Below are 23,954 nucleotides of genomic sequence, written 5' to 3'. Positions count from 1 at the left end.
CTGTGTTGCAGCAAATACAACCAAGTTTTGTGGTACCTTAACAACCAACAAATCTATTACGGTATAAGCTTTCATGGACTAACTAGAAGCTGCAAATCTACATAGTTTTATGTGTGTGGTGGTGGTTTACATTCCAGCAAAGTATTCCTCAAGCTCCTATAAACTGGCTGGAAGGGGGTTGGACTAGATGACCCTCAGGATCCCTTTGAACTCTATAATTCTGTGATAAATCTCTGCTGTTCTATTTATTTCAGTTAAGACTTTTTTCTTATATCTGGAAAATGAAATCAGCTTCGCTTTGTAGATGCTTGAGAAAATTGCAGCAGGAAAGGCCATGAATGACAAGAAAACACTCTTAGGAAAGTATTCTTCAGGGTTTGTGACAGTTGCAATTCTTAACAAAATTCTATCATCTTTGGTCATTTGATGTGTGGTTTTTTTATATTCAATGGCCTTAACAGAACTGGGGCAGACACAAAATTGTGCAATCCTGGTTCTTTAAAACAAATGGAAGCTTTGCCAGTGACTTCAATGGTTTTGTGGATGGCACTTTAAAAGCCTTGATTTTAAAACAGTTATGCCAATAAGACCATAAAGGAGATCCAGAATGCTATTGTCTGAGTCAGATTGAGACTTGGAGAACCCTACTTTTCAAAACCAAGTTCACACTCTAACATTATCGATAAAAAGCTGCAGAAAAATAAAGTCACCGCTTACTACAGATGAAACTTCAAATCCAATGCAATCTTCAGTGGCAGATACCAGATCTTTTGAGAGACTGCCGTACATACAAGCAATTTCATATATTATGGCATCAGACTAAGAAAAAACAACAATTCTTCTATTCTCTTACCTTGCAAGGCAATTATTTATAGAATGTGGAATTTAGAATGTATGTACTAATTTATCTACTTGCCTGTCAAGTATTACATATTCACTTTCAGATTTGTACAGGGATGCCAGTCGAGCTTCCATCAAAATGAAAATCTTCCCTGTATTTTTATCTGGGGAGGAAATCCACAGATGTTAATATTCAATTGCTGAACTCTTACAGAAAGATATATGAAAAACAGCATAAGTATGAAGATGCCAGGCTTATTTCTGCTAATTAAAATACCTCTTACGCTATTATTACAGGGGCCAAGACCAAATAAAGACATAGGCTATTACACACTTCTTTAAAAAATCACTTCCCAAATCCAAATCTGTACTTTCAGACTCAGCACAGACATCACACCAAAACCATGGTTAAGGAAGCTAGAATCTGAAACCAACAGTCCAGCTCTCCCTACCCAGGGCCCATTTCTTGGTGGTTCCTTCAAAAGCAGAACCCTCAGTTAGGCAAGCTGGTCAGTCAGTTTTTATAGCGCAACAGCACAGCTCTCTCAAAGAGGTTTTCAATTATTTAAATGAGACAAATGATTGGAAGTATTAAAGCACAATTGTCGGCACAGCACATGCCAATGAGGCGTGACCCTTCCCTTCAAACCAAACTGAGTTCTGATCTGCCTGAAGCCCCACTGTTCTTGCCCCAAGCTTCTCTCAATGCTCCAGGCTCTGCCACCAAACTCTGTTGTGAAGAGCATGCCTAAAGTTTTGAACATGACAACAACCCAAGCTGATTGTTGGTCTTGCAGTGACCTCTGTATCCATTGCCTCATAGACAGCAAGCATTGCCTACTTTCACAATACAAGATTAATAAGAGGAGAAGGCTTTTCCAGAATGAAGATGCTCTGTGGATACAAAGGCCATATTCAGTTTCCAAAATCTAAAAAGGTTAAATTGTGAGGATGGGAATTCTGCTTCCAGAAAGCAACATACAGCAAACTAATAAGAACTGAATATATTTCTCAGATTCTGATGCTTGGGCAACAGCAAGACCCAGAGATTCTGGGAAAAGGTTGAAGGGACAGAATTCCTCCCCAGATCTCTCTATGACACACTTCTATTACTGGTTCCCCCAAGACAGGATGCATGCTGTGTTGCAAAGCAGAAATATGCATAAATATTACAGTTAGGGCACCGGGGGGGTTATATTTCTTTGGACAAAGAAGTTCATGTCATTAAGGGTATAAATGACCTTTGGATTGGAAAGAAGAAAAGCTACCAAGCACTTTTCATGATGGACACTTTGGCTATGAGTGCCCAAGAAAGATATCCTGAAACAACTGGGAATTGTGTGGAAGGCAAAATACAGATTTATAAGAGGCAACCTTTTTTCTCTGAATACAAGTATTAATTGTTGCAAAAATATGAATATGTTTACATAATTCTTGTTGATTTACAAACTGAAGTTGAGGATTTAGCTATTCCAAACTGTCAACCGAACCTTCCTTGTGCAGCTCTTGCAAAGATAAAATGTTGAAGAACCATGAATGCCTTAGCTCCATGAAGGACAGGTGAGACATGTGCAATAATAAAATTAAAATTATTTTAATGTTAAAAAATTAGGTGGAAGGTTCTAACGACCTTACGTAGTTGGAAAAAAATATGCCTTCAACTGCTATCTTACAATTTGTTATATAGATTTGTATCAGCCTTGTATTTCAGCATTCACCTGGTAACTAGAGCAACAAGGGATTGCAGGCAGGCAAGAAGCAGGCTGGCAGAAGACCACAGCAGTGTTCCATCCCTTCTCTGTGTGCAGCAGAGAAACCAAGCAGGCTGTCAAGAGGAGTAAAAACCCCTCCTCTACACCCAGTATAGAAATACAGTTGTCTGCTGTAGGAGGGTGGCACTCTTAGGTCCTCCTGAAAATATGTACACTAGCAACTTTTATGGGCTTATGTGCAAGGCTGGTTTATGTATTTTTCTAACATTTCTTTTCCTTTTGTATCAAATATTTTTAGTATTGCTATATGTTTAATAAACTTTGAGAAATATTTTTTTTAATGAAACAATTGCTAGAGTTGTAGAGAGAAGGGATGAGCCCCGTATTTCATACAGATAAAACTCCTCCCATCTTTGTGGATCACTGCAATTCAGACACCTGGTAGAATGAACCGCAAGACTGAGAAAATCTTGCAAAGGCTTTCAAAAAAGCCTTGAGCAAAGCAGTGTAGCAGTAGCGAAGAATAGATGTGTGCTAATTTGGGAGGAAGCAAATCTTTCAGCCATTATGGCTTTGTTCAGAAGATTGCTTTAGAACTCGAGAACCATCAATTCAAAATTTCTAAGGAGTGACTGGGCCAGGCCCAATTTACTACTGAGGCCAAATTTGCAGAGGACGTAAGTGATGAGCAACAAAAAGTGGGAGATAGTAATTTCAGAAACTGCTTCATCTGAGCTGAGGAGATAGCTCTAGGTGTTTCATTTGCAACTCTGTGAAGGAATCAATACAGCTCTACATGATATGCATATGTATGTGCAACTTAAGGCTTCAGGTTCTTGGCAGGCACACCTCCACCTGGCATCAACGTATGAAGTCAGGTGTGGGGCAGATAGGCACTGCTTAGGGAAAACAGCCTGGTGGGGCAAACTGAAACCAGTATCAGGCCTAATTAGCCCCATGGGCCAGAGGTTCCCCATCCCTGGTGAAGAGAATGCACTCTGCACCTCCTCAAGAGCATCTCACATATTCTTAATCCATGCTTTCCAGGGAACAGCCTGGGCACTGAAAACAGATTACAGGGTTCAGCCCAGGCAAACTGATGTACCAAGTTAGATAATGGCTGTTGATTGTGCAGAGTTCATCTCAGGCATATTTTTGCTTATTTTGTGGGCCAAGAGAGGCCCATGCTTGAAAAGAAGCTGCACCACTCATGTTGCTCCCCATGGTTAGCTGTGACTGGAAAGGATATCTTTATTGGAAGGGGATTGGCCTAGCCTGCAGCACGGAGCTCAGCAGAAGACGCACCAGAGATTCCCTTACAAGGAAATTTTCCAATTATCCTTTTAGCATTAGAAGGCAGCTTGAATCATCATGGGTAGGTAAATCAGAGGGCAAACCAATTAGATAAATCATAATAAATTAAACAAAAGCTACAGGAGTTTGGAGTGAAGCACTTTATGTAACCATTGTACTCTCCCCCATTATGCTGCCTTCCCGAGATTTATTATGACAACAGCATGAAGGTACTTTCAGGTTTTTTGTTTTTATTAAGATGACAGAACAAAAGTGAAAAGTTACATCAGCTTTGCAATAAGCCGCTTGCGTATTTGACTGAAGGAAACAACTCCTGCTGCTGCCAGGCAAGTCAAGTCAATGTACATGCTGTTCTAGAATACAGCAGTACATGCAGGTGGACAGGATGGAGAAACATGCTGTATGGGTTGGTTAAAAAAGTTGCCGTTTGCAAAACCATGACTACAATCCTATGCAATCCCACATCACCTAGGAGCAAGCCCCACGGAACCAACTGGGACATACTTGCAAGTAAGCATGCACGTGAAACCACTCAAAGAAAGCACTAATTGTATGGCATAGCATATTTTGCACTTGCCTTCCACCTTCACATATTGCAAGTCTGGGTTGACACAGAGGGCCAGGTTGCTAGGCAGAGTCCAAGGGGTTGTCGTCCAAGCAACTAGAGAGATGCCTTCATCTTCTTCCAATGGAAAGGTAACAATGACTGAAGGGTCTTGGACATCCTCAAATACAGAATTAGAAAAGTTAGAAGCGATGTGGAAAAAGTTAACCCTCTTTATGCACAAAGGAGCAAATAATGAAAGCAAACTGTTATGGCCAACAATATTCTTAGTACTTATTACAGAGCATGATTCATTTATCAAAGGCTATGGCAACAAGTATCTTTCTTAAAACAATCTTTAAACACCATTACCTAGGTTAACCAAAACAAGCAATATAGCTAGATACAAACAATGTGGCTATTGTACTAAGAGATACAGCTGAGGCACACTCCAGGTAGGCATGGAGCTAATTTGTAGCTTCAAATTAAACAACTATTTTTGTTTATCTGTATGGAGCTGCTTCAAATTCTACATGTCTTGAGTTTAGGGTTGACATGAATCCAAGAGCACTGTCCTGTACTTTTACCTATAACCTATTAGGGTATTCACATGATTACAATAAAACAGCAGTCTATCCCCATCTGCCTCTTGGTTTTTTTTACAGCATTTTAGTGTTCAGGCTCACATGACTCAGGTAAGAGTTAGGATAAAGTGAGTGTCAATGATTTGTTTGAGTCCCAGATTAAAAACTGTTAAGCTGGCGAAGATTCCATCCCTGCCTCCCATTTCTTCTAGCACTTTTGACAGTCTGGATAGCGATCTTCAAAGGTACAGCATCAGAAGACCTTGCAATATATTAATTTTTGCACTGCACCAGCTCCCCCTGGTTCCTTTTTCACACCCTGAGTAAACTCTGGTAATTCCATTAGTGTTTGCCACTATTTATGTTAGAACTAAGAATTACTCCAGAGGGAGTTCACTCACTGAGCATGAAGCTCACTCAGCAGCCAAAACACAAGCATGCTTTCCCCGTTGTTATTATATAACTGCTAGCAATTCTGTTCAGTCTCTGAGCAATGTTGTATGCTGCCAGCCACCTTCACGGTTTCAACAAATACTAAATATAGTTGAGCAATTTTCACTGAACATTTATTGGCATTTTGCAGGATGAACAACACTTCAGCTGCAGAATACCGGTGAGCTATTTTTCTTTCTCCACTGCCTTCTAAAATAAGCTTACTTCTCAGGAATACAAGCTTTGTGTTAGAACAAGGGAAGAGCCATTTGTGCATTTTGTGTTCAGTTTAATACGCATTTCAGAGGACCCCAGGAAGTTTAAGAACATTACTCTTTTTTGTTGTTAAATAACTTGTTTTTGTAGTTCTTGAATTCACATACAGAATGGGGAAAAACTTTTTAAAGAAAAGAACCACCAAGGTTATTTTTTGTTCTCTCAAAAGTTAGCCGAAGCCTGTTTTCAGAATTCTGAGTTTTGACAGTGTACACTCCAAAAAACTGAAACACTCCAGAACACTTTGCAGGAAAACCAGTGATAGTATAACACATTTTATTCAGTAGAGTGTAACAGAGAATTCTCAATTCTTATGTTTACTTGGAAGCTCACATAATGTGCTGTTCACTATATGGGAGAGAAATTAATACCATTTTGCAGATTTACTTTGTTTAGTCTACAGTATCCTTCAGATTCAGGATTTGTTACAGCATTACAAAATCCAAAATACATCACATTTTGGGGGTAGGCGCTGACATTTAAAATAATCAGCTGTTTAGAAAAAAGCAATTAGTCAAAATCTAAACAGCAGCAGCTTCAAAATTCCTACTACACACACATACAAACAGGGTGCCAGTAACCTTAATTCCCTAAAATCTGGCCAAAATAAAAAGTTATTGGATCCCAAACAGGTTAAAAAGATTATGGGTTTGAAGCAGCAGCTCAAGTAGATATTTTTTATACTCATCAACAAATAGTTATTAGAGTGGCTTACTATAAAAACCCAACACTATAGCAAACAATAAACTGCAGATTAAAAAGGTCTCACTCAGAACTCAAAAAAACTTTAAAGAACAGTGAGAATAAACAAGACTTTGCTGGAAAATGACACAGTTGGCAGCAAACAAGTCTGGAAAATGTTCCAGAAGGGATGCTACTAGAAAAGAGTCTCTCTTTGAGGTCACCATCCACCACCTCAGGTGTCAGTGTTTCCACATCCTCAGGCCACAGAAATATAGCACAAAATCCACATCATGCTCAACATATGACAAGAATCTATTGAAGACTGTGCAGATTGGATGGACAATTCGTAAGAGCCCAGTACGCAACTGGAGCAAGACGCTATAATGTTCTGTACAAGCGGTCACTAAAATTAGCCCACATACAAGGTAAAAAGGTAAAGGACCCCTGGACGGTTAAGTCCAGTCAAAAGCGACTATGGGGTGTGGCGCTCATCTCGCTTTCAGGCCAAGGAAGCTGGCATTTGTCTACAGACAGCTTTCTGGGTCATGTGGCCAACAGGAGTAAACCGCTACTAGTACACGGAAGACTGTGACGGACGCCAAAGTGCACAGAAATGCCATTTACCTTCCTGCCACAGCGGTACCTATTTACCTACTTGCACTGGCATGCTTTTGAACTGCTAGCTTGGCGGAAGCTGGGATGGAGCAACGGGAGCTCACCCCACCCCCTCGCACGGATTAGAACTGCCGACCTTCCGATTAGCAAGCCTAAGAGGCTCTGTTGTTTAGACCACGGCGCCACCCACTCCCTTAGCCCACACAGAGTACATTACTGTAGGCTAAACAGATCCTAGGCCCATACTTGCCTACCCACCCAAGAATATGAGACAGAGCAGCACAGGCAGTGCCAGGTTTAAGGGGGCACCAAGCAAACTGTCTTGTGCAGCTCTCCCCAACCCTGATGCTGCTCTCTGCAACCTTGGTGCTGTGGCTGCCCCAACCTTTGCATACATATGCACCCTGCTTGCCTTCTTGTTGTTATCTATCCCTCCACTCTCATACCTGCACTTGCTGCCCAGCCTTACCACCACCACCATTTCAGGCATAGTTGGCACGGCAGCCAGCTTGGCCAGGCCAGGGTGTTTGTGGAAGCCTAAAGCTGCCTGCCACTGCTTTGCTTTAACTCTATAACTTCCTCAGAGTGAAAAAAGAATGGCAATGAGTTGAGCCACTCAGATGCTACCTGTTAGGCTGCAGAGCCACGGGGGGCATCAGAGCAGCTACAGGGTATAGAATCATAGAATCATAGAGTTGGAATAGACCACAAGGGCCATCGAGTCCAACCCCCTGCCAAGCAGGAAACACCATCAGAGCACTCCTGACATATGGTTGTCAAGTCTCTGCTTAAAGACCTCCAAAGAAGGAGACTCCACCACACTCCTTGGCAGCAAATTCCACTGTCGAACACAGTGGAACCGCTTCAGTGGGTACCGCTTCAGGTATTTGGAGCAATGCTTTCTAGCGCACTATAGCCTGCTGCTACTAACAGTCATTAGGAGGCCCCTGGCCTATGGCATCCTGGACATATGTAGGGTGGCAGATGGACTTATGCCACTTGGTCCAGTGGTAACAGCAGCACTGCACAGGAATCTAAAATATTTATTCAGCTTTAGATCAGGCTGGCAGTTAAAAAAAAGAAATACAATAACATACCAAGCCTACATACCTTATAATTCTGGTGAGACTCGAAGTTAGAAAGGGGTGTGTTACATGCTGTTGAAAAAGGCATGACTTTAACTCCTCGGTATACCAGTCCTTTGTCATAAAGCTGCTTGAAAACCCACCTAAATGAATAAATAAATAGCAATTTAAGCAAACAAACAGAACAAGTTTGTTTTCTTTTAAAAGATTATAATAATTAGAGAAGTCAATTGACCACATGTAAGAAGAAGGCACAGAACTTCTGCCCAGAACTACTTTCCTCCCTGGTGAGTTTACTGCAAATAACTTTTTTTTTTTTTAAAGCATTTTGCCCTTCGGTATCTTATCATGTAAGTTGTACTTTCCAGGCCAAAAGCACAGAACATAGAGCAGCAACTACATTGGAGTACAATTTTTAAAAGGTAATGAATACTATCTATCTTAAGTTGCTATAGCATCTGTAGAGATTTCTAAGGTCAAACAATACAGATGTTGCAAGCACCAAGAAAAATCATCACAGAAACGCTTCTCATCTTACAATCAGAAGTCCCCCTTAACAAGGCAGGAGGGGAGTTTATAGGATGCTATATCACCCTAGAATAAATTATAAAATGTATTTGCTTTATTAACCCTGTAGCCTATTCACTATTCAACCTGGCTAACTCTGTAACTTGTCATGCTCTCATCTGCTATACTGACTTTAATACTTTGCCATCCTGCCACACCACCTACCCTGCTGCCTTGGCCACTAGCAGGGAAGTAGTGCCAGTATCAGGACTGATTTCTGGCAAGAAATCACTGAAATTGCCTAAGATTTTGGTAGAAATTGGCACTGGTGCCAGGTGGGAGCTTCACCCCACTTCATGGGTGAGCTGGGCCCAACACAGTGCATGGCTAAAAACTGTGGAATTTAATGCCACAAAATGTGGTGATGGCCACTAACGTGGATAGCTTTAAAGGGGATTTAGGTCACCAATGTATACTAGTCACAATGGCTAAATTGCTTTCAGTATCAGAAGCAGTATACCTGTGAATCCCAGATGCTGGGGAACACAAACAGAAGAGTGTCTTGTGCTCACATGCTGCTTGTGAACTTCCCACAGAGATCTGGTTGGCCATTGTAAGAACAGAAATCTGACCTAGATGAGCTTTTGGTTTGATACTGTATTCTTATTACAATAGACACAGTAATGCACATTTTTTAAATACGAAGTTGCTATATTTTATTCTACATACCAAAGAAAAAGAAACTAGTAACTATTACTAGAGGGGGAAATCCTCTCTGAGGAAACAGATATAAATGTCATGCACACACAAAATTGAGGAGCTGCATCACGAGATGACTGAACTGCTAAGCCAAATTCAAGTCAACGATTCCCTCTTGTGGAGCTTTTTCCAAGTGCAGGAAAAGTGTTCTTTCTTTTTCTGCACCATCTTTCATTTTTACAGCTCACAAATGTTTGTGTTGCCATTAGAATGAGACAGTTCAATTCTGCAAGTACAAGAAAAAGCTGAATTTACAAGATGTCTATCTTTCAGAGAGGAAATGTAACATTAATAACTTTCAAGTGATCCAGCAACGGCTCACATGTCACGTACTGTTAAACTGAATCGTGCCTTGGTGCTAACTTGCAAGAAGGCAGGATCTCAGAGACGAGGCTACAGCCAAGCACTCCTTGCCCAGTCCTCCTGCTGCCAAGCTACCCAAAGCTAGGCCATGGTTTAACTTAGCATGCTGTCCAAATCACAGACCCCCAGTTTGTCTCCTCAAGACAAACCATAAGCTGTAAACCAAAAAAACCCCTTTTTAATAATAATAATAATAATAATATTTTTTTATTTATACCCCGCCCTCCCCAGCCAAGGCCGGGCTCAGAGCGGCTTACAAGCAATAATAAAAACAAGATGAGTGATTACAACTTAAAAACAAAAATAAAATACATTAAAATAATGGAACATTAAAATATTAAAATGAAGCCTCATTGCAGGAGAAGGAAAAGAAAAAAGAAAAAGGGGGGGAGGGAATCAAATTGGCTCCAATCCAAAGGCCAGGCGGAACAACTCTGTCTTACAGGCCCTGCGGAAAGAAATCAGATCCTGCAGGGCCCTGGTCTCATGAGACAGAGCGTTCCACCAAGTTGGGGCCAGTGCTGAAAAGGCCCTGGCTCTGGTTGAAGCCAATCTAACTTCCTTAGGGCCTGGGACCACTAGGGTGTTGTTATTTATGGACCTTGAGTAAGACAAATCACAAGCCCAGATGTGGACAACATGCTACGCCAAACAATGGGCCAACCCCAAGTAGCACAACAGCAAAAGGGGCAGAAGAGGAGTGTTCCTGTTCCTCTCCACGAACCCACACAGGCTAAGCCACTGTTTGGCTTAGCATTATGTACGAACTAATTCAATATTTCATTTACTTGTTGAAACAGGCATCAGTAATTGCAACCCTGTTGTAGAGACTCAATACTTTTTTTGAAGTGGATATTAGAGATATATTAGAGAACTGCAATTAGCAGGGGTAGGTATTCTTTAGCATTTTCTTAATTTCTATAGAATTGTAGAGTTGGAAGGGAACCTGAGGATCATTGAGTTCAACCAAGGCAGGAATCTCAGCTAAAGCATCCATGACAGACTGCCATCCAACCGCTGCTTAAAAAGCTCCGGTGAAGGAGAATCTACTCCGCTGTCTAACAGCTCTTACCACCAGGCTGCAACCCAATGAAGAGACCCAAGCCAACATCTGGGGACAGGACTACTGGATATGTGGACTAGGTGACATGGTTTACATGAGAAAACAATCAAGGACATTTGTGGAAGGCAAGGCTCTTCAGTTCAGACATAAGGTTACAAAAATATCAAGCATTTTTATATTGTAACTACAGTGGTACCTCCGGTTACGTACTTAATTCATTCCAGAGGTCCATTCTTAACCTGAAACTGTTCTTAACCTGAAGCACCACTTTAGGTAATGGGGCCTCCCGCTGCTGCCGCGCCACCGCCACCCAATTTCTGTTCTCATCCTGAAGCAAAGTTCTTAACCCGAGGTAATATTTCTGGGTTAGCAGAGTCTGTAACCTGAAGCGTATGTAACCTGAGGTACCACTGTAATCTGCTTTAAAGACTTATTGCCTTCAGGAGTTCAAAAGTGTCTATCATAGAGATCTGCTTCATAGCAAGCATGCTAAAGATAATTTTTCCAATTATTAGTCATAGTTCATCATATTAACTCTGAAAACAAGTTAAGGCACCTAGCATAGTGAGGAAACTTGCTAGAAATGTCAAACACATATACCTCCAGTTACAGTAGTCTTGCATTACTGTCCCTTATCCTTCAGTGTAGGCAGATTATTATTACTTTATATTAATTTCAGCTATCTACGGTAGATACAATTCTCTTTACAACAGAAGAGTTTTTTCAGACCCTAATCCTAATGCAGCAAGCTTGCCTGGTTGGCCTTGCATGGCTAAGCAACTACCGACCTTCCTCCCAAACTCGGAGCTGGGGGGAAAGCGGGGATCACTGCACAAATTTAGTACCAATCACCTGCAGCTGTAAGGTTGGGAGCCAGACTGGCGTTTTGCATGTTGAGTGGGCAAGTAAAAATGTGAAAGACTGCCTACTGCAATAATATACAACTTAACCAAAGCTTCAAGAAAATACTGGAGACAGCATTACAAGACCAGTGAGACTGCTATCTTTATATCATCTAAAAACCATTTACATAGTTTGCTTAGTAATTTTAGTGTTCAGAATCACTGCAAAGCAAGACTACTTTAGGCAAGCCTAGCCATCAGGCATACATAGTTCTATTTTTGACTTTTCCACCTTTGAACAGCTGTCATCTGCATTATGTAACAGTTTTTAAGCATGATAAAGAAAAAGAATCTAGGATTGGGCTATGCTGCTTATTGATAGTGGAAGGCTTGAAATAACAACTCGGGTAACCAGGGCAGGGAGCAGGTTAGCTACCTCCTACACTGATGTTCCTGGAAGTTCCCTTTTATTTTTTTTCTCCCACACGTGAGTATGGTTGCTTCTCACTCCTGTGTAGACAAGGCAAATGCTAAACTTGGAATGAGCCCCACAGGACAATGTAGAAATAAAGACATGCAGTATCGTCCAGGCCGACTCCAGCTAGGGAAGACTCATGTCTGATAGTTAAGTCTTTATTGATAAAAGAAGCACTTGCAGCAACTCCCAAGGTACTCTGTATGCGCACAAACACACAAGCCTCTAGCCACTAAGCAACTGTCCCCCCACAGATCTGAGCTCTGGGGAGCAGATGCATCAAAAGTTAGACCCCTCCCCTCCTCCAGCTTATATACCCTCCCCTGACAGGTTGCACACCTGCAAACTGAGAGTTCTCCTGCATGGAAGTCGTTGATGCACTTCCTGCTTCAAGCCCCTCCTGGTTCTAGGAGCTAGTGTGGTGTAGTGGTTAAGAGCAGTAGACTCATAATCTGGTGAACTGGGTTCACATCTCCTCTCCTCCACATGCAGCTGCTGGGTGACCCTGGGCCAGTCACACTTCTCTGAAGTCTCTCAGCCCCACTCACCTCACAGAGTTTGTTGTGGGGGAGGAAGGGAAATGAGAATGTTAGCCGCTTTGAGACTCCTTTGGGTAGTGATAAAGCGCGGGATATCAAATCCAAACTCTTCTTCTCTTCTTCTAGGAAACAGTGGGGAGGGCAAAGGTGGGAAGTCTACTGACCCATATGTCAGCTGAACAGCCACCTGCTTCTTCTGCTACATCATGCATGCCTTCCTCCATCTCAGACTGACTCTCCCTCCTCCCCCTGCCCTGGCTTCTGCCTTGCGAGTGGCATCAAACCCCATAAACTGCTGGTCCCCTCTCCTGGGTCAGTCCCCTGGTCCCCTGCTTCCACTACATGCTCTATGGAGCCCTGCCAGTCCCCGACAAGCGTAGGGAGCAAATATGGATCAGGTTATTTATTATTATTAAAAAGAACCTATACCACCTTTCATCTCAAGATGAAACTGCAAAATAGCTGTGTGGGGTAGCTTAAAGGGGAACTTCCAACTGAGAATACAATTATTGTTATATACTTATGTCTAGCCACCTTCTTCCCTGGTGGTACTCAAGCATCTAACGACGGGTGGGGTGTGCGTGGAGAACAGGGATAGATGGACATATTTAATATGAAAATAAAGTGTGCAGAACAGAAGCACATGGAGGGTGAAGATGCAGAGGAGGGGCAGAGGAGGATGTTCTTCCACCAAAGCACAAGTTCAGAACTATTAGCCGTCACAGTAAAATGCAACCTCCAAGTTCAGAGGCAGTGTGCTTCCAAAGATCTAATGCTGCAGACCACAAACAGGTAAAGGTTGCCGCCTTCAAGCTCTGCTTGTTTCTAAGCCTCCCAGCATCAACCTACTGGTCATAATTGGAAGCAAAACTCTGAACTAGATTGAGACTTTGGAAGAGATAATGCTTACACACTGCTGGGCTCACAGAGGAAAAATTCAAGGTCAATTGCAACAGTATCCTAGTACAAGTCATAAAGGAATTTAACACACTGCCTGAAACACATAAAAAGTTCAGATATTGAAAGCTGACACTCAAATTCAGACATCGTTCTACTTCACTTTCACACTGTTCTCATTATCCAGCAGTGACAGAGACCACATAAAGATGTTTTGCTACATCAGGACCGTTTTTACACTGCTCTATTGTTCAGCCTCTAATAAGCAGAATCTCATGTAGCATTACATTTCTCAGCACCTCCAAAAGGCTACACAATATCAAATGACAGTGCTTCATTCACCTGGTGCAGCACAGCAGGGCACTGTCTTTTCATAGGAACAGCAAAATCACAGCACCTGACCTGCAGCATAATTGGTTTCCTAGTGCCCAGGACAATCTCAACAAAAATCAAGATTTCAGTAACCACACAGCGTGAAACCTACACATACTTTCTGCCTTTCTATTTCAGAAGTGCCCAAGTCAGCTTACAAGTTCTTTAAAAAGACCTCCATAACAGTAAAAAAAACCACAAGCCATTAAAAAATATTACAGACTGCCATTAATTATAATAAACCCAGTTCCATGGTGCCATGAGTCTCAAATATTTGAATCATAGAATCATAGAGTTGGAATAGACCACAAGGCCATCGAGTCCAACCCCCTGCCAAGCAGGAAACACCATCAGAGCACTCCTGACATATGGTTGTCAAGCCTCTGCTTAAAGACCTCCAAAGAAGGAGACTCCACCACACTCCTGGGCAGCAAATTCCACTGTCGAACAGCTCTTACTGTCAGGAAGTTCTTCCTAATGTTTAGGTGGAATCTTCTTTCTTGTAGTTTGGATCCATTGCTCCGTGTCCGCTTCTCTGGAGCAGCAGAAAACAACCTTTCTCCCTCCTCTATATGACATCCTTTTATATATTTGAACATGGCTATCATATCACCCCTTAACCTCCTCTTCTCCAGGCTAAACATGCCCAGCTCCCTTAGCCGTTCCTCATAAGGCATCGTTTCCAGGCCTTTGACCATTTTGGTTGCCCTCCAGAATCAACTGGCAAAAAGCCTGTCAGGAAAGATAGTCTGTGGAAGGGGAGTTAGGGCTTATGGTGAACAGTGAGAAAACCAAAGTAAACTTACCACACAGTCTCCATGAACTCTGGATACAAAGTTTTATAGTCATTGTCAAAGTCAATCCACCGTCCAAGCCTTGTAACACTGGTCTGCAAATACATTAAATTGTGACTCTGTAACAGCTTAGTGAACCCTGTAATTATTCATGGTTATAGTTCATGACCACTACCCTTTACTTCTTTGATTGCTAAAAGATATACACCTTCCTCAAGAAACAGATTTTAAACAAGAATGGCCATCAAGAAAGATTGGCAGATCTCTTTTTAACAGCTAGGATTTAAATCATGCAATTAGGTTCTGCGTGCCCAATAGGGCTTCACATTTGTGTTTTCTGAACAGCATCCCACCAAATCACATGGCCCACTTTGGAAACAAAACAGAATTTTAAATGTAATTTGTGATATAATATTGAGAGATAGACTACAGTTCAACTCTTAGCCATACCTAGTTTTTCAAATCCCAGTCAATAAGTACATGCATACAGAATGAAGGGGAAGAAAGGGGACTTGCATACCAACATGTTTGATGTTTTGGAACCATTGCTCTGGAGAAAGAGGGTAAACATATATCTATATTGCACTTACTTTCCATTCTTGGGAGTAAGGTAAAGGGACCCCTGACCATTAGGTCCAGTCGTGACCGACTCTGGGGTTGTGGCGCTCATCTCGCTTTATTGGCCAAGGGAGCCGGTGTACAGCTTCGGGGTCATGTGGCCAGCATGACTAAGCCGCTTCTGGAGAACCAGAGCAGCACACAGAAACGCCGTTTACCTTCCCGCCGGAGCAGTACCTATTTATCTACTTGCACTTTGAGGTGCTTTCGAACTGCTAACTTGGCAGGAGCAGGGAGCGAGCAACAGGAGCTCACCCCGTCATGGGGATTCGAACCGCCGACCTTCTGATCGGCAAGTCCTAGGCTCTGGGGTTTAACCCACAGCGCCACCCGCGTCCCTATCTATATCTATATATCTATATTGCACTTATATCTATATTGCACTTACTTTCCATTCTTGGGAGTACCTCATCACAATTCCTCTGCAACTCTTGTTGTATTCTGCAATTCCCATTTTTGCAACATCTTCTGGTCCTTTGATGCCCAGTGTTTTATCAATTTCATACTCCTGAAATGCATTATGGTGCTCAGAATATGTTGCATTGGTATTACGGTAGCTTTGTTAATTATGACAGAGAACTTTTTGAAGCCCGTCAACCAAGAGGACCTGTGGTACTTGGCCTATAGCTTTGTGCCAAACAATAAGGCAAAACTCCTCTGAGTGCAGAAGTCTCACACAGCAGGAATAGCTTCAAAGTCAGCAATATTTGATTTTACAACCCAAAATACCATGATGATGATGAATTGCAAGTTGCAATAAAAACCAGCTGTGCCCTGGCATTGTAATTTACTTTTTACATCTTATGCATTAGTCGCTTACCAGTGCTCGAATTTACTAAACATGAACCTGATATTTTAAAATTACTACTTTAAAATTAACTCCATGGTTTACACATGATCCCAGGATAACACTCTGAAATCCTGATCAATGAAAAGGACATATTTAAGAAGTTAGGAAGACTATTCATAAAGGAATTCAAAAAATATGCTCATAAAAAAAGAAAATGAGAATTTTTATTATTTCCAACAAATAAAACAATTATCAAAATCATGTCTCTGAATTCTATTTATGACTAAAACAATATCAAAGGAAAAAATGAGCCTTTGTGAATGTAAAAAAACAACAAAACACCATCAGGACAGCAAAAGGCTAGGAATGAAGTACTAACAACTATATCTAGGGAAGACACAAGAGAAAACATTCAACATACCACTGGCAAACCATGGCAATCCCAACCAAATCTTCTGTCCACATGAAATCCACTCTGATGAGCAAATCTAGTTACTATGTCTTTAATGGTTCCTGCAAGTATGTGTCCATAATGAGGAAGTCCTGTGGCAAATGGAGGTCCATCATAAAATGTAAACCTATATTTTAAAAAAAGAAAATAAATCAGACACATTAAGAAACAAAAATCTCTCTTACACAGGAAAAAGAATAAACAGCTTTATCTTCTATAGTTCTCAAGTTATAACACTTCATAAGTCAAGTGAGCAGTGAACTAGATCATTTATAGAAGTTTTCAAAATGCCATGTTTTATGCAAGTATGCATATTTTTACTCTTAGGATTACATAAGTCAAATGATCAGTCAGCTATTGCCCTGCACTAACATAGATCTTTCTCCAAAGTTTGATTCATCTCAAACTTCAAAACAAAACAAAAACCACTTGTTGCCCATTTGCAGGAACATTGAAGAGCAAACTTGGAAAATATATCTTACCTTGGTCTATTTTTTGACTGTTTTAGGCATTCTTGAAAGCAATTAAGCTTGCCCCAAAGCTGCAATATTTTCTCTTCCTCCTGTGGAAAGTTTATGTTTTCTGCAACTTGCTGAACCATGATTTTCCTACATGAAACAAGGTAATACACAAAGCTAAGACCAATTTTCTCCCAGAGACCATGTTACACAGCAATGCCTATGTATCATTTCATAGAGCAACTTCGTTGAGAAGTCAGGATTGGAATGCTACATTCCAGCACATCCAGGGAATGACCATTTTGCGCATGACCAAGGCCCGTGCGACCGCTGACGCACCTGCTGCTTTTGATCCCAGGGTGGGAGCGGAATAGGCTTATGTGCGACCACTCACACACACACTGATCCAGAAAGCAAGCTCTGCACAAACGGGGAGTTGCCTGTACCTTGATAAGAATTCAAAAGGCCATTTTAAAGTAGTTTTCTCTACTTGTACCACATTTGTCGGACTCCAAGAGCTATTTGCAGGGCAATCCTATGAGTGCTGAAGCAGAAATAAGTCCCACTGATTCAGTGGACACATAATGCTACATGCTCTATGTACATGAACAAGAAGTCATGAGACTTGCTTGGGCTTAAACACCTGCTTCTCCTACAGGGCCAAGACTAAAGCTGCAGCTGAGTTTCCCCTGAAGAAACCTGGTTTCTTGTGATATATGAGCCAGAGATCACGCAAACTCTGGTTCAACCAGCCAGCTTTATAAACCACAAAATCTGGTTTGTACAAAAGTTAGCCAAGTTTCATGGAAAGTGAAACTAAACTCTACTGAAGTCTTCCTTCGTCCCTTCCAGAAGGAGCAGGGAGAAGAAACATGGGCTTCTTCCTGCTTGTGCACATAGCATGAAACCACAGCAATGAATGCAGCAACTGAGCCAGATTCAACTAATCCAGTGCTCTCCTGGAAGGTAGCATAAGGACTCCCACTAGCACAATGGGGCTCCCCCCAGCAACTCTTAAATTTCCAGCAGATCCACAGTGAACGGTCAGAATAACCTGCAGAACAGCGCATGGGGGAAAGAGATAAGAGACTGTTCCATCTGGCAAGCAGAAATGTTTGCACTAACAGAACGATTAACACAAACACAAAAACTGTGTTCAATGTTCACTCAATCAGTGTTCACTATATTCACTTATTCCTTAGTAAGGAAACTTAGATTACAATCTCATAAAGTGTGAAGGATGTAACAGCATCTGACAAAAGTCTAATGAGCAAAGGAATTTACCAGGCTTGAAAGAATAAAAAGTAGAGGTCATCCTAGCTTTGCAGGTGCACACATGATGTGGATAGTGAACAATCAAGGCATAGATTTAAATGCAACTCTCTATATGCCCCCATCTACTGCCCATCTGTTGCAGTTGTTTGATTTGGCCCTCAGAGTCCCTATGCTGCTTACTGGATCAGGTTAGAATTTGTCCTTTTAAAATAAATTAAATATTGCAGTAGACAGGGTGGATTTGAATTAAATCAAATCGATTTAAATCACGATTTAAATCACTAGTCAGTAAGACTTGATTTAAATCATTTTTTTACAGAAAGACTCATTCTGGCTGGTATAATCTTAATATTTACAACCAGATGAAGGTTTCACTTTTGGAAAAATAAATTTTCAGAGTAGTTTTTACTGTTACTGTATATCAAAAATTACTGATTTGGTTATACTATTAGAAATACATAGACAGATAATTATGAAATTATCATGTGGTTTAATAAGTTAACTGTTTATATTTGGACAATTTTTCTGCTGTACTTTATTAGAAGGAGAAATATAATCATTTCCTTAATAACAATTTAAACAATTTATTTAACTAAAACAGTAACATTATAGCATATGTATCCATGTTTGTTAACCGATGTGGTTAAACGGTCATTTAAAAAAACAAAAACAAAAAACCTTAGACTGAGTTTCAGCACACGTGAAAAACTTAAAACAAATCATTATTTCCTGATTAATAGCCTTTGGACTATAATGTAACTTAAATAGAAAACTATCTTTAGAAAGATTTTTCCTCCAAAAGCATTTTATTTTAAAAATCCAATTTAAATATAAAAAAAAAATCAATTTAAAATTTAAAAAAACGATTTTTTTTTAAACATCATTTATTTTTATCCACCCTCCCGGTAGGCAATTCTATATACAGTATTCAACATTCATAAAGCTAGAAAGGATTCTGCTTACAATACCTATACAATGTAACAATGACAGGGCTATGGAGGCTGCTAAGTATCAGACTCCATGCGTAAGTCAGAGTATTATTTTTTGCCCTCTTCTACTAACTGAAGCACTGTATGGAGATAACAGTGTCCAGCAACCACAGGGCACATATTTAAGCATACCACAGCATGCTACCTTTTAAAGCATAGCCCTGTGCAGAATTCCTCAAAAGGAAATCCCACTGGCTCCTGCATTAATCTGAGCATGTTCTAACAACCTCCACAGTGGCCCTTCTCAGAGTTCCTCAGATGTCATGAGTGAAGATGGTTGGTGGTTATTGTAGCAACCCAGCTGCAGAATGCTCCCCAAGTAGGCTTGCCTGACACCAACCATAATGTAATTCCATTGCCCAGTAAAGAATTTTTTTATTTGCCTGGGCCTTTCAGTGGAAATTGTTTTAGATCTGTTAAGATGAATTTCATTGGAGCTTTGTTTTTTTAAAAAATGATCCAGCTATCTTAATGTTACTACTGATGTTAAGTTCTAATTGTAAGTTATTCTTTGTCTTTCATTTTTTAAAAATAATATTTATTAAAAAATTTCTTGATTAACAAAAGTGGATGCGTTGTCTCTTTTTTCAGAATTGTAAGTTATTCTGAAAGCCTTCAGATTGAAAAGAAAGAAGCAAATGATTTATCAACCAAATAAAAATAAATTGATTCCCAGATATGTGTGCATAGAAAAGATTCTAATTGTTTGATTCTTATTAAAGATCTGCACTCTTCGATGGACAGGACAGGATTCGGGGGTGGGGGGGAGGATGAAGAACTAAAGCCAAGGCACGGATTCACATCACTTTAAACCACTTTCACACCTTTGACAGATAATTGATGCCACAAAGTGTTTCATTTGATGTATAAAAGGACTTTTTAATCTTCAAGCAATCTTTTAGCAGTAAAGCATGATCATTCCAAATGGCTCCTTTTTAACAACCTTATAAATTTCTTTGTCAGTGGGAAGGTTCCATCAGGTCAGATTTCTTTTAGTCTCTCTGCATATACATACACATCTCAGAACTTTGCAGTAATGTATCCGTGCAAATAATAAAGCAATTCAACATTTTTTTGAAAATGCTATGTTACTCACTACTTTTAAAGAGAAGAACATCCAGTGGGAAAGGATGTGGTATGAGGGTTCCTATCAATAGGACAGCGGCCTTCAAACCTACAGGAAACAAAGAAGTTATTAATGAGTGTAATCTCTAAGTTGTAGGCAGGATTCACCCAACAAATCTGTCAAAAGCTGGAACTATTCCTATGGACACTTCTGCAGGTAGAGACAAAAGTCCTAGTCAGAAATACTAGATATATACTACATGGATGGACAACAAAAGCCCAGGAGATGGGCATCAAAAACAGCTAACCTCTGAAAACTGAAACATTACATTTGTACACTATGTTCTTTAAATCCACCTGCCCAAACTTTAAAAAGTTTCATACATGTTCATGAATGGTTGGCATACTAAACTATGCCTCAGACCTACATCACAGGATATCCACTGCAGCCACAGCTATTCCAAGCACACACATTTAGGAACACCTCCTGGCATTTATCCATCACCAAAAAGTAACAAAATACAACTTGTTAGGTTTTCCACTAAAATGTGAAATATGAAACAGTGCAAACAACGCACAGCTTCTTGGATGTCTCATATTTCCACAAAATCATATTTGTTTTAATGAGCGATCTTGTGGAAGTATTTCAATTGCCAGCAAGATTGCATTGATAAATGTGATCACTGTACTGCCAACATAGCTGTAAAATAAGCAACAGATGAATGAAGATGAAGTTTGAAGTGTTTTGCAATTGGGACTAGAGCCTGGTTATAGATGTGGAGATGCTCGCAAGTGGGGGTGCAGCAGAAGCCAAATCAGTGAGGAACTCCAGCTGTTTTATCTACTCAAATAGCAGCATGATGTAATTCCATCATGCAGCATTGGTACCACCACCCACTTTCATGCTGATGCGGAAACAGAAGGAATTTAATAAGCTGAAGAGTCTATGAAGAAATACCAAGGTACAGCCATGGTGGTCCTGGACATAATTCCATCCACGCTAACATGACTCCACAAATCTCAATCATCTGTAAGCCCACACTGCTCACTTCAAGATGAAAAGACTCCTCCTCTCAGATTTCTCTGCATATAGCAAAGAACTCAGAGGAATAGGAGACTTTCACCATGATAGATACAAGAGACCAACCATACTACTCTTCCAAGTCCTTGGAAACTTGGGGAAAGGGGTCGCTCAATTTCTGCTGGACTTTAGAACAGGCAGATGCAGCAAGGCACTGACACAGATTCTGCATGTTCCCCATCTCAGCATAAAATAAAAGACTGACTCCACCCCTCTATCAAATTCTCTGTACAAGGCAGTGGATTCAGAGGAGGAAAGGGGAGGGGATGAGTTGGTGATTAACACAAATACTGGCTGGCTATTAATGTGATGCAACTGTAATTCAATATTGACAATTTTCTACTAAGTTACACCCACACTGCCAGGGAATAAATACCTGAAAGCATATGCAGGAGACAAAGAAGACAGATATCCAACAAGATGCACATATTGTCTCCCTGGCTGAAGCTCTGCCCTCATGAGGGCAATTATCACACAAGTTACAAACAGATTATAAGTCAGATGTAGGCAGTTGTGTGGACAACTTTTCAAGGCCATAAGTTAAGTAGTAGACATCAACTGGGGTGTATGGGGTGTTAGGGGAGGGAAGTACCTCTGGTGAAGGACACATTGTGCATGCTCTTTCTGGGGTAGTTTGTCAACCATTAGTCCCACCCTGCACTCAGCTCTCACCTGTGGCTCCCAGAAGCTGGCAGCATGCGACAGCAGCCACATCCCAGGAAATAGCGTTGACTGGCTGGCTAAACCAGGTGAGGGTAGCTGATGGGTCTCAAACCCTCAATGAGTTATGAACGTCCCCTGCATGTGAAGACAGGCTCTGGTGGGTTGAGTGGATGAGGCAAATAACGGGTCCAACAGCCAAGAAAGTAATTTCTGCACATGCTGTAGAGTGAAGTGAGGGGCAGATGGGGCTCATCAACCTGGTAAGGTAGCCCATCTAGGAGAAGGTAAACACTGATCCTATACCTCCGCTGCCTTGTGGGATATCTTGGGGAGAAAAAAAGACTAAGGAGTAAATACTATACAAATCCAGAGTGGAGTCCCTAAGATGATTGAATACTGTCTTGTACACCTCCTTCTGGCACCTCCTGCAGCCAAGCAGGTACCAAATGTATTGTTCTGCTTTCCTATGGACCATATCAGTGAGCCCAAGCGGGGGGTCTTGTCGTCTGAGCAGCTTGAGACCTCCATACACACTGCCCAGGCTTGTGAAATAACACAGGAGGCAGCAGTTACAAGTTACTGGTCTCTGCAGTCACAGCAGGTGCTGCGATTATCCAATGGTTTGATTTCACCTCTGGAGGCACACTCCGTTGTCTCACAAAATGGTGACAAAAACAAAGACATGAACTACTTATTAATTCTGTTGCCTCCCTGTTCTTATCTGGATAATGAATCTCTGTAGTTTTGCTCATTTACTATAAAGTCAGGCTTGTGTCTATACTCAAAAATAGATTTTTCCTTTGGTACAAATGTACTAATAAATAATAATAATAATAATAATAATAATAATAATAATAATAATAATAATTTATTTATACCCAACCCTCCCCAGCCAAGGCCGGGCTCAGAGCGGCTTACAAGCAATAATAAAAACAAGATGAATGATTACAACTTAAAAACAAAAATAAAATACAACATTAAAATAATGGAACATTAAAATATTAAAATGTAGCCTCATCGCAGGAGGAGAAGGAAAAGAAAAAAGAAAGAGAGGGAGGGAATCAAATTGGCTCCAAGCCAAAGGCCAGGCGGAACAACTCTGTCTTACAGGCCCTGCGGAAAGAAATCAGATCCTGCAGGGCCCTGGTCTCATGAGGCAGAGCATTCCACCAGGCCGGAGACAGAGTTGAAAAGGCCCTGGCTCTGGTTGAAGCCAATCTAACTCCCTTAGGGTCTGGGACCACTAGGGTGTTGTTATTTATGGACCTTGAGGCTCTCCGTGGGGCATACCAGGAGAGGCGGTCCCGTAGGTACGAGGTTCCTAGGCCGTGAAGGGCTTTAAAGGTCAAAAACAGCACCTTAAATCTGACCCTGTACTCCACCGGGAGCCAGTGCAGCTTGAAAAGCACTGGGTGAATATGCTCCCATGGCAGAGACCCCGTGAGGAGCCTCGCTGCAGCATTCTGTACCCGCTGGAGTTTCTGGGACAGCTTCAAGGGCAGCCCCGCGTAGAGCGAATTACAGTAGTCAAGCCTGGAGATGACCGTCGCATGGATCACTGTGGCCAGGTCAGGGCGGGAAAGGTAAGGCTTCCAAGTATTTCATACTGCTAGTACCATTTGATTATAGTATACTTTCTACTTTTACTGGATAGCTATACTTTTAGGATTCAATTAACAGAGGTGATAAGCCTTTCATTGACTGGAAGTAATTGCTAAAAGAGCAGGTTTAAGTCTAGACTCTACACATACAGATGGTATGAGTTCATTAAAAAGCATCTGAAAAAACACTCCCTCTGCCCCATTCTCCTTCCACCTGAACTATGAAATTTGTATTACTCTCTCTTATAGCACTGCTATAATTATTA

General features: G+C 41.1%; 1 protein-coding gene across 4 annotated transcripts in view; it reads right to left on the bottom strand.

The window, feature by feature from the left end:
* Positions 1-23,954, bottom strand: part of IARS1 (isoleucyl-tRNA synthetase 1) — a 95,583-nt gene that overhangs the window by 58,102 nt on the left and 13,527 nt on the right. For all 4 annotated transcript variants that reach the window (XM_083488911.1, XM_083488910.1, XM_083488909.1 and 1 more), the window contains 8 exons: positions 20,375-20,452; positions 17,039-17,164; positions 16,527-16,683; positions 15,704-15,823; positions 14,710-14,792; positions 8,112-8,229; positions 4,444-4,591; positions 917-1,004 (listed from right to left, as the gene is read on the bottom strand). In XM_083488911.1, the coding sequence (XP_083345037.1) occupies positions 917-1,004; positions 4,444-4,591; positions 8,112-8,229; positions 14,710-14,792; positions 15,704-15,823; positions 16,527-16,683; positions 17,039-17,157 (833 nt within the window). In that variant the 5' untranslated portion in view covers positions 17,158-17,164; positions 20,375-20,452. The remainder of the gene's footprint in view (positions 1-916; positions 1,005-4,443; positions 4,592-8,111; positions 8,230-14,709; positions 14,793-15,703; positions 15,824-16,526; positions 16,684-17,038; positions 17,165-20,374; positions 20,453-23,954) is intronic.

The sequence above is a fragment of the Podarcis liolepis genome (assembly GCF_965112155.1).
Source record: "Podarcis liolepis genome assembly, chromosome: 2".
Lineage (NCBI taxonomy): Eukaryota > Metazoa > Chordata > Lepidosauria > Squamata > Lacertidae > Podarcis > Podarcis liolepis.
Note: the sequence above shows the minus strand (reverse complement) of the source record. Positions and strands in the feature narration are given on the sequence as shown.